Source organism: Nematolebias whitei, chromosome 7 (genome assembly GCF_014905685.2).
Source record: "Nematolebias whitei isolate Nwh7 chromosome 7, NemWhi1, whole genome shotgun sequence".
NCBI classification, from domain to species: Eukaryota; Metazoa; Chordata; class Actinopteri; order Cyprinodontiformes; family Rivulidae; genus Nematolebias; species Nematolebias whitei.
In genome coordinates, this window is record NC_056504.1 from 629,296 (window position 1) to 641,692 (window position 12,397).

Below are 12,397 nucleotides of genomic sequence, written 5' to 3' on the forward strand. Positions count from 1 at the left end.
ATTCTATTCTATTCTATTCTATTCTATTCTATTCTATTCTATTCTATAAATAGATTGATCTTCTGTGATTGCTGGCTGTTCTTGAAAGCTTTGTAATAAATCTGATGAATTCTATACCTGATGGTTTGGGAATCTCCTTTTTCCATGACACATACCTAGTACTAAGTTGGTATATACTGGTGCATACCAATACTGTACAGGATGCATACCTTGTACTGACTGGGTATGAACTATACCTGTTATTTATGTTCTAGGTACATACTGATACCTATCTGGTATGTACCTGGTACTTACAAGGTACCTACTGATTACCTACCAAGTATTTATCCAGTAAGTATGAAGTATTTGGCATGTATGTACCTGCTCATGCAGCAGAGTATCAACAATGAAGAACAGTGTACCATGTTTGCAGCCTTCGTCATCTTTGCAGTGAGCGTGTCCAGTTGATTTTTCACATTGTTGACGTCAGAGTTTGCCCTGTTGCTCAAAGGCAGTGCCCCAACACAGTTCTTTTCTTTTTCACAGGAAAGAGCTCCCTCCGGTGGGCACAGATCCCCTGCCTCACACTGAAGAGGAGTGCAGGGCTCTGATCGAACACTTCCACACACCTAAAAACAAAGTCTGAAATTATTTACAGCAAACATCTTCAATACAGAGAATGAACTTTAGGTGCTGCAGGTGCTGCAGGTCTGTTTGATCAGTGCATCAAACAGACACATCCTAATGAAGATTACTGGTTGGAGTTTATCAAAGACACATCTTAATGAATTTGTCTGGTTGGGCTGGTTAGTCAGCCAACGCTTTTGCTACCCAGAAGATGATAACTCCTGCATAAGGTTTGACCAAAACAGATATAACTCCACCCTGTCTCAATATAAAACGAGTTCAGTTAAACATTACAGCATTAAATGTCAAAGGCAACCTGCATTCCTTCAAGAAATGTTGTGCCGTCAATTCCTTCAGTTTATTCATGTAGATGTAGTTATATATAAAAAAAAAACTTGTGTCATTACAGTTTTACTTTAAAGTAGAGAAGTTAACTTTGGTAAGGCCCTGAACCTTCCGTCGGCTCCCTGGGCACCTCAGGTGGTGACCCTCTGCTCTACATGCATGCTCACATGTGTGATGGGAAACATGCAGAGAATGACTATCCCCATTGGGAATTAACAAAGTAACCATTATTATTATTATTATTACATACCTGTTTAGCAACAGGAGTGAGGTCCAGCTGTGAGGGCATGCTGATGTTGAGCCGATTCAGTTCTCTGATGTTGGTTTCTTGTACTCGATCCTCGATGTCTCTCGTTTCTTTTATGAGGTAAGTTGCCTCCTCTACTATGTTTGTACTGGTATTCACTTTCTTTGCGGTGTCTGTTGACTCTTCATATGCATTCTTGATGGTGATAAATGCTCCTGTATCAAGAGTCAGAGTCAGAGATTCTTTATTGTCATTCGCACCTCATTTGGTACATGTGGTGGAACAAAATTATGTCCACAGGGTCCCAGTTACATCCAACAATAAAATGTATAAGAAAAACAGTAATTACATCTAAGATATGAACTAAGAAAAACATCAACTAAATATACACTAAGCACTCATAACATAAAACATTGAACATCAGCACAAACATGAACATGAGTCTGTGAGCAGATGTGCACGCATGAACACATCAACATTAAATACATCAAATAAAACAAGTCAAACTTTGGAATGTATGCTATGAATGGATCAGAGAGAAAATAGTAAAATGGCAAATAGTACACTTTGGGAAAAATCTTTTCAGAACACATTTTTATAATCTTTCAATTTTTATTTTCAAATCAGTTTTTTATTTATTAATTTTTATTTATTTTAATAGCACAAATTCACTGCAAAAGTCATCTCAGGGCATCGCACAAAAACATTTATCAACATATCATAACATATCAACATTTATCCTGTAAAAAGATCTGAAGCTCTCGACCTTTGACCTCTCTAAGTGTCTTTAAGAATCTGTTGGACTCCTGGCAGGGACCAATGCAGACATGTTCCTGTTTTAAGTTTTCTACATTCACCTTAGAATCTAGCTGTATTTTGTTACTTTTTTTGCATCTTATTTGTAAAAAAAAAAATATGTATGCCTTTTTATAACTGTCCTTTGTTGTCATCTTTCTTTGTTAAAACCAGGTCTCTCTTGTAAATGAGTCCGAGGCTCAATGGGACTAACCTGAATAAATAAAGGTTGAATGAATGAAAAATTCACATACATTATAAAATGCTAGTATTTAGTATTTATACTTAGTATTAAGTTATAGTATGGTATAGTATAGTACAGTACAACAAAGTATAGTATAGTATAGTATAGTATAGTATAGTATAGTATAGTATAGTACAGTACAGTGTAGTATATAGTACAGTACAATGTATTATAGTATGATGATGATGATGATGATGATATTTTTTATTTCAGACAGACATTTCACCAACAAAACATAATAATAAAGACTTTCATGTTTCTAAGTGTAAATACAATATCTTACTATCAAATATACATATTAAATTTTTATATACTCAAATACATGTAAATACTCCACTTTTTTGGTGACTGTGAGTCTTAAAAGGAGTAGATGAAGTTTAACTTATATAATCATACCCCTTTTCCATTCATTAATTCATAGCATAAATAGTCTTCCTGTTGCCAGTATGCTTTCCAAAAATAATAATAATAAACAAATAAATAGTAATAATAATAATAACTATACTATTTTCTGGACCAGATGAAAGTAATACACACACACATAGATATACATACACATCTACCTGCATAAATACATAGATAATATTTACCTATTTACACACACACAAACCAGCACCCAATTGCCCAGTTCATCCACAGTTCTAGAATTACCAGCCAGTTCATCACCCCTGTTCATCCTTATACTTTTGAATAATAACCATTTTGAGTGTTTTTTTTTAAAACACCTCATGCTTGGACTTTGCTTCAACTCTTTGGTCAGTTTATTCCAGATGTTCACACAATGACAGAAATGCACATTCTCTTCATTGTTGTTCTAACATTCAAAGTTCTGAAATTTAGGTTTTCTCTATCGTCATGTCTCCCGACTCTATCAGTAAATCATTTTGAATATTTTCTGGTAATAGTTTGTTTCTAACTTTATACATAAATTGTGCAGTTTGAAACTCTACCAAATCTGTGAGTTTCAGGAAATAAGAATCTATAAATAAATTGTTGGTATGACAATAAAAATCAACCTTGTGAACTATTCAAATGGCTCTTTTCTGTAATGTGCATAATGGTTGAAGTGAAGTTTTGTAAGTGTTGCCCCAAATTTCCACACAGTAACTTCATCCATCCATTATCTTTACCCGCTTATTCCATTTTGGGTCACGGGGGTCGCTGGTGCCCATGTCCAGCAATCACTGTGCGAGGGGCGGGGGACACCCTGGACGGGTCTCCAGTCCATCACAGGGACACATAGAGACAAATGAGACAAACAACCATTCACTCTCTCACTCACACCTAGGGACAATTTAGAGTTACCAATCAGTCTAACATGCATGTTTTTGGTCTGTGGGAGGAAACTGGAGCACCCGGAGAAAACCCACGCATGCACGGAGAGAACATGCAAACTCCACCCAGAACGGCCCCTGGACCGGGGTTTGAACCAGGGACCTGCTCGCTGAGAGGCAGCAGCTCTACCAGTTGCACCACCGTGCTGTTCTACACAGTAACTTAGATATGGTAAAATAAGTGAGCAGTAAATAATATGAAGGGCAGAAGAATTTAGAAATTTTCTAGCATTAGAGAGAACTGCAATACGTCTAGATATTTTAGATTGAACATATTTAATATGAGGTTTCTAACAGAACTTATTATGAATCAATACTCCCAAAAACAGAATTTCAGTCACTCTCTCCACAGTCACATTATCAATTATTATTTGTAAATCGCTATGCCCTTTACAATTCCTGAATAACATAAACTTGGATTTATCTAAATTTAGTGATAATTTGTTAATATCAAACCACTTTTTCAATTTACATAGCTCTAAATTAATTTCTATCAAAAGCTGCTGTAAATTTTCACCTGTACAAAAAATGTTTGTGTCATCTGCAAATTAAACAAAATTAAGTATTTTAGAAACCTTACATATATCATGTATGTATAAACTAAACAACTTTGGTCCCAATACTGAACCCTGGGGAACACCACAAACAATGTCCAAGCAAGAGGACTGGAAATCACCCATTTGTACAAATTGTTGCCTGTTTCTAAGATAACTTTTCAACCAGTGCTAAACTACTCCTCTTAAACCATAGCGCTCTAGTTTCTTGATGAGTATTTCATGATCAATTGTATCAAATGCTTTTTTTAAGTCAATAAATACCCCAAGGGCAGGTTTATTTTTATCTAGTGCACTGGTCACTGCTTCTCAATTGAAGAACTGACATCGCTGTGGATCTTTGTGACCTAAATCCATACTGACTCTCAGCGAGTAATTTGAGTTTACTAACAAATCTATCCAATCTAGCAACAAATATTTGTTCCAGAATTTTGGAGAGTTGTGGAAGTAATGAAACAGGCCTGTAATTTGTGAAATGATGTCTATTCCCAGATTTATATAGTGGGATGACTTTTGCAATTTTCATTTTTTGTGGAAACATACCTGTTTGAATTGATAGATTACAAATGTATGTGAGCGGCTGAAAAATTTACTTAATCACCTTCTTTATTATTATTATATCAATGCCGTCACAGTCAGTTGACCTTTTATTTTTACATTTATTTACAATATCTATAATTTCTTTTCCTTCCACTGCTGTGACAAACATGGAATCTGGATTTCTACTAACTAATGTGTCATTTAGTGTTTCTTCTACTGTGGCCTGCGGGATTTCTTCAGCCAATTTAGGCCCCACACTTACAAAATATTTATTAAAATGATGGACTATCTCTTCTATGCTATTAAGGTTTTTATCATTATTTGTAAAGTGTTGAGGAAAGCTAGTATGCCTGGAGATTTTTCTAATGACACTATTTAAAATATTCCGGATACCTTTAATATCATTTTTATTTCTATCCAACTGTTTGCTGTAATAATCTTGTTTTGCTATGCGTAAAATAGCGGTTAATTTATTCTTATATTTCTTGTATTTATTTTCAGCCTCAATTGATCTATGCTTTATGAAGTCTCTGTATAGTTTGTTCTTTTTTACAGGCATTTTGTAGTCCCTTTGTGATCCATGGAGTTTCTGAGTACTTATTTTTATGAATAAACTTTATATTGGGACAATATTTATCATATAATGATTTAAAAATATTCAGAAAATTATCATATGCTTTATCCATTTCATTTTCTTTCAATACAGACTCCCAATTTTGTTTAGATAATTCATCTTTAAATGCTTTTATAGATTCTTCAGTCCTTAATCTTTTAGATATTGGATTATTCTTACTCTTATCTTTCATGTGGCGGTTGTCACAAACAACAAAAACAGGTAAATGATCACTTATATCATTAACTAATAATCCACTTATTGTATTATTATGTATCACATTTGTAAATATATTGTCTATTAATGTTGCGCTGCTAGATGTGATTCTGGTAGGTCTTGTAATTTGAGGGAAAAGGCTCAGACTGCATGTAGTATTAATAAACTTCAGTTGATTTGTGATTGTTTACATTCAGCAGATCAATATTAAAGTCGCCACAGATAAAATAGTTATTTGGTGTCTCAGTTGTGTAGGTTTTCTCAAACCATTCTGTAAAGAGGTCCATATTAGAACCAGGAGCCCTATATATCCAAACAGAACCCAAACAGAAAACCTTGGCTGAATGCAGAGGTGCGTACCCTGCTGGAAGCCAGGAACACTGCCTTCAGGTCTGGAAACTCAGAGGAGCTGAGTAGGACAAGGAAAGAGCTGGTTGCTGGTATTAAGAGGGCCAAGGCCACATATGCACAGAGGATCGAGGGTCAATTCATCTCACAAGACCCTCGGAGCATGTGGAGGGGCATTAAGTGCATAACAGATTATAAAGGAAGGAGTGAACAATGCCCCAAAGACCCATCTCTGCCTGATGCCCTCAACAAGTTCTATGCACGCTTTGAAGACCCGAACAGACCACCCAGCACCAGACTCACCTCACCACCGGATGAAGAGCATCTCAGCGTGACCTCAGCAGAAGTAAGGAGTACCTTCAGGAGGATTAATCCACACAAAGCAACTGGCCCAGACAACATCCCCGGAAAAGTGTTGAAGGAATGTGCTGATCAGCTCTGTGAGGTGCTGGCAGACATCTTTAACACCTCACTTACTCTGGAGACAGTTCCCACCTACTTGAAGACTGCCACCATCATCCCAGTCCCAAAAAGCTCTACGGTGACTGGTCTGAATGACTATCGGCCAGTGGCCCTCACCCCGATAGTCGCTAAATGCTTTGAAAAACTGGTCATGACTCGCATCAAAACAACCGTCAACATCAACGAGGACCCTCATCAGTATGCATACCGTGAGAACCGATCAACAGAGGATGCAATCTTCTCTGTGGTCCACACTGCGCTCAACCACCTGGAGCAGAAAAACTCTTACGTCCGTCTGCTCTTTGTGGACTTCACATCCGCCTTCAACACCATGATCCCCCAAACCCTGATGGACAAACTATCCACACTAGGACTAAGCCCCTCCATTTGCAACTGGGTACTAGACTTTTTAACAAACAGACCACAGTTAGTGAGGATCCACAACCTCTCCTCCTCCACCATAACCCTCAGCACTGGCTCTCCTCAGGGATGTGTGTTGAGCCCCCTCCTGTTTACTCTGCTCACGTATGATTGTGCAGCTACCCATCCAGGCTGTCACATTGTTAAGTTTGCAGATGATACAGCGGTGGTGGGATGCATCACAAACAATGATGAGTCCAGCTACAGGCAAGAGGTGGAACACCTGGAGAGCTGGTGCAGAGAGAATAACCTTCACATCAATGTGAAGAAGACAAAGGAGATGATTGTGGACTTCAGAAGGAACAAAAACATCTACACCCCCCTGAACATAAGAGGATCTGCAGTGGAAGTGGTCTCCAGCTACAAGTATTTGGATGTACACATGAATGACAACCTCAGCTGGAGCAACAACACCACCAGCCTGATCAAGAAAGCTCATCAGAGACTCTACTTCCTCAGACGGCTGAGGCGAGCTGGTCTGGAAGCTCAGTCCTCACCTCCTTCTACAGGTGTGCAGTGGAGAGCATCCTGTGCTCCAGCATTAACGTGTGGCATGGAGGCTGCACAGCTGCAGAAAGAAAAGCTTTGCAGAGAGTGGTGAAGGCTGCACAGAAGATGTTGGAGTCAGCCTCCCCACCATCACAGACATCTACACCTCCACATGCAGGAAGAGGGCCACCTGCATCATGAAGGACCACACTCACCCAGCACACACACTTTTTGCCCCACTCCCCTCAGGAAGGAGGTTGAGGAGCATTAAGTGTAGAACCACTAGACTGAGGAACAGCTTCTACCCTGAGGCTGTTAGACTCATGAATCTCTAACTAGAATAATCACTGTGAAAAACCATATCATGTTGCTGCTGATCTGTTTCAATGTTGATGTGTTCATGCGTGCACATCTGCTCACAGACTCATGTTCATGTTTGTGCTGATGTTCAATGTTTTATGTTATGAGTGCTTAGTGTATATTTAGTTGATGTTTTTCTTAGTTCATATCTTAGATGTTATTACTGTTTTTCTTATACATTTTATTGTTGGATGTAACTGGGACCCCGTGTACATAATTTCACTCCACCACATGTACCACATGAGGTGCGAATGACAATAAAGAATCTCTGACTCTGACTCTGATATATACAGCTAACAATTACATTTTAGATTTTTTCCACATATATTTCAACTGTTATACACTCAAAGTGATCTTTAACCACATTAGTCATGTTTTCAATTATACTATATCTAAGACTGCTGTCCACATATACAACTACTCCTCCACCAGTCTTCCCCTCTCTATTAATATAATTGAATTCATAACAATCTAGTTCAAAATCAGCTCTCTTCTCAGAATTAAGCCAGGTTTCAGAGATAGTTATGACACTGAAAGGTTGATTAAACTGGCTTAAACAGTCTTTGATGTGGTAAAAATTTGCATATAAGCTTCTACTGTTGAAATGTATGATGGAAAATTTGTTGTCTGCTTTAACTGTCGAATTGTATAGCTGAGTAGAGTAGTAGCGACAGTTGTTCACAATGTTATAGAAAAAGATATTTTCTGGATCCAAATCCTTTTCCTTGTCTTGACTTTTATATTCAGTGTAGTCAAATGTTATCAGTTCCAGACAATCAACACTGCTCGATAGAGGTGTTAATGTTAGTACACTACATTATAGTACAGTATAGTATAGCATAATACAAGACAGTACAGTAAAATACAGTACAGTAGTCCCTCGCTACTTTGCAATTTGTTTATTGTGGAATTGCTCTATCACGGTTTTTCAAAATAAGATTGGACATGACACACAATTGGCTGATTGATGGATGAGCAGCACGATTGGCATGGAATTTTTATTTACCATCTTACCATTTGAAACTTTCTACTTTTATTTCTTTAAGGGATACAGACATTTGATAATGTCAATAGAAAAATCAAAGCAAATATGTTCTTGTTTTTAGTATTTTACCTTGTTTTAAATGGCATTTTGATTTGACTGAGTTTATAACTCCTTTTATTGGATTTTAATTGCTTTTTGTTGAATTACTGTTGTCTGTACTTCTTATGTTATCTGTCTAAAACAGGTCTCTTGAAAATGAGTCCTCGTGACTCATTGAGACTAACCTGTATAAATAAATGTTGAATGAATGAATGAAAATAAACTATTTAAACTTTACAATAACCTTTGTAAACAAAGTCTTCTTATTCCCACATTTTTACATCAATTTTCCAAGTTATATTTCAAATGGAAGGCATTTTCAATTGCAAGTTTTTCTCCCATTGAAAAACTGGTCATGGCCCACATCAAAACAACCATCAACATCAACAAGGACCCTCACCAGTATGCATACTGTGAGAATCGATCAACAGAGGACACCATCTCCTCTGTGGTCCACGCTGCTCTCAACCAGAAGGACTCCTACGTCCATATGCTCTTTGTGGACTTCATGTCTGCCTTCAACACCATGATCCCCCAAACCCTGATGGACAAACTACTCACACTAGGACTAAGCCCCTCCATTTGCAACTGGGTACTAGACTTCTTAACAAACAGACTACAGTTAGTGAGGATCCACAACTTCTCCTCCTCCACCATAATCCTCAGCACTGGCTCCCCTCAGGGCTGTGTGTTGAGCCCCCTCCTGTTTACTCTGCTCACGTATGACTGTGCACCTTCCCATCCAGGCTGTCACATTGTAAAGTTTGCAGATGATACAGCGGTGGTGGGATGCAACACAAACAACAATGAGTCCAGCTACAGGCAGGAGGTGGAACACCTGGAGAGCTGGTGCAAAGAGAATAACATTCACATCAATGTGAAGAAGACATAGGAGATGATTGTGGACTTAAGAAGGAACAAAAACACCTACACCCCCCGAACATAAGAGGATCTGCGGTGGAAGTGGTCTCCAGCTACAAGTACTTGGATGTGCACTTGAATGACAACCTCAGCTGGAGCAACAACACCACCAGCCTGATCAAGAAAGCTCAACGTGTGGCATGGAGGCTGCACAGCTGCAGAAAGAAAAGCTTTGCAGAGAGTGGTGAAGGCTGCACAGAAGTCTGTCGGAGTCAGCCTCCTCACCATCGCAGACATCTACACCTCCAGATGCAGGAAAAGGACCACTTGAATAATGAATGACTCCACTCACTCAGCACACACACACTTTTTGCACCGCTCCTCTCAGGCAGAAGGTTGAGGAGCATTATGTGTAGAACCACTAGACTTAGGAACAGCTTCTACCCTGAGGCTGTTACACTCATGAATTTCTAACCTGCTGTCTGTCTGTCTGTGAAACTGCTTTTGAGCCTCTCTCTACATATCTTCTGAACCATAATTATGGACTTTATTTGATCAGTTGATCCCTCAACACAATTTTTAACATTTCTTCGAAGAGAAGACAGGCGACAGGTGAGCCGATTTGCCCTGTTGGCATGCACACAGATGGATATCTCATCAACTTGGAAGACTTGATGATGTGTCTGTTTCTGCTACCATTTGTGGATTTTAAGGACACATATTTAATTGGATTTATGATAACTGGTTCCTGCTTTTTGGATTTGGCTGGTTGCTGGTTTATCTACAAACAAGGAAGTCGTCTGCAGCAAATTCAGACCCAATCATGCTGCTTGCCTTATGATGGCTTGGTTTGTGCCTCAAGTACCCAGACTCAAATGCTTTGGGCAGAATGGATCAGATCTCAGGAATTTTACTCAGTCACGTTCTTTTGGTGTGGCCACGTAATTTGGACATTTCGGAACCCGAGTGGACCAATACAGACTCAAGATAGATGTCATTAAGTTCTGCCTGTCCTCAAAACAACTGTGTGTTTATCTAAATTTGGCTCCCCCTGCTGGCCTTGAAGGCCATCTTATCTGAATTCACCTGGAGAACATGTGATCTGATGCTTCCATTGAGGAATTTCCAACTGATATCCAGATGAAAACAGCTGAATAAACATTGTGTCATCATTTCAGGACTCTTGGATTCCCATAGGCGTTGTCCTTGGCCATTCCACGACATCACTCAAGAATGTTCACGGATCTCACCGGAGGGAAATGGTTGGTTATTTCATCCTTATCAGAACTCTTACAGTGTCCTCGAGTGCATCCTTGGACATTGCTCACCGCTCTTGTCGTCTCTCCCCCCTCTGCGGAATGTCTACGTCACTATCTGCTAGTATGTGCGAGGTGGTTTTTTTTATATTAGAGTTTTTCTTCTCAGCCAAAAAGTAAAAGTTTAATAGGATTTTTTTTGCCTCCAATTCCTATGTGTCCAGTTGCACTATTTTTTGTCTGTCTAAGCAGATCTCACTTGTAAATGAGTCTTGGAGGCTCAATGTGATTTATCTGTTTAAATAAAGGTTGAATGAATGAAAAAAAAAACCCAGTAAAATCACTGTGAAAAATCACATCATGTTGCTGATTTAATTTGTACTCAGCTGCTCACACAGACTCATGTTCGTAGTGATGTTCAGCGAATTGTTTTTGTACTATTAGTGTTTAGAGTATTTTTAGTTAATGTTTCTCTTAGTTCGTATCTTAGATCTTATTGCTGTTTTTATTATTTTATATTTTTGTATTGGTGTACAGTTTCTGGGGTTTTGTGCTGTCTCTGTTTCCTTATATTTCCAGTTCTGCTCTCAGTGTTTTCCCTCCCTATGTTCAGCCACTGTCTCACCTGTGTCATGTTATAATCACCGCATGTGTCTGTAATTGTCCTAATCAGTGTGTGTGTGTATATTCAGTTCACTGATATTTAGTTTTTGTCTCAGGATTGTCCTTATGGTGTGTTTCTGCCTTCCATCCTGTGTCCTGTTCTTCTGTGAGTATGCTGCCCTGTCAACTTTTGCTTTTTTTTTGTAAAATAAATACTTTGATTTTCCACAAGCCTCCTGTCATCCTCCTGCACTTGGGTTCAACACTTCTGATGGCAGAACACAATAGAATCCTGAAACCGATTCCAAACCCAGCAGGAGGATGATTACTCTGTTCGAGTTTCTGGCCCGTGAAGCGGACAAAATTGCTCGCCGTGATAAGGAAATGGAGGAGAGAAAAAAAGTGTCAGTTCTGGGTAACCTGTCTGGCCATTAAACCTGGGTCCTCAGCTTCACCGTCTCTTCTTCCCTCATCAACCCATCTCGCTGCTGCACCCCGCTGCCCACCTCCTCCTAGTTCTCTTCCTGGCTGTCACGGACAATCGTCTGAGAGAGAGGGGCTATCTGCTGGTCCCCCACGAGTCCAGCGCAGAGAAGAGAGGGCTTTGCAGGTGAGGATGAAGCCCAGCCCTCGGTTGCCGGTGGAACGGTGGAAAATTTCGCCGGGGGGGAGGTATCCATGCCCCCACTTGCCAGAGGAGCAGTCTAGCCTTCCCTCGCTGGAGGAGCTGGAACGGCGGCAGGCTTCTGTGGTGGCGATGTACCTTGATCCACTTCTGCCATGCTGCGAGGAGACCCAGGTGGACAGTCCTCGCTCCAGTCCTCCGGAGGGGTTCATGGCTGCAGATCTCCTGACTCCTCCACCACCTGCTGCAGTACTGATTCCTTCACCACCTGCTGCAGCTCTGACTCCATCTCCTGCTGCAGCTCTGGTCCCTGTTTTTTTTGCTGCAGCTCTGGTCCTTGGTTCACCTGCTGCAGCCCTAGTTCCCGACTCTCCAGCTACAGCCCTGGTTCTGGT

At 39.7% G+C, this 12,397-nt stretch overlaps 1 protein-coding gene across 1 annotated transcript in view; it reads right to left on the minus strand.

The window, feature by feature from the left end:
• LOC119411629 (laminin subunit beta-3) overlaps positions 1 to 12,397 on the minus strand; it is a gene marked incomplete in the record, with an annotated part of 118,531 nt that overhangs the window by 77,758 nt on the left and 28,376 nt on the right. The window contains 2 exon segments of the mRNA XM_037678535.1: positions 402 to 608; positions 1,202 to 1,413. Coding sequence (XP_037534463.1) covers positions 402 to 608; positions 1,202 to 1,413 — 419 coding nt within the window.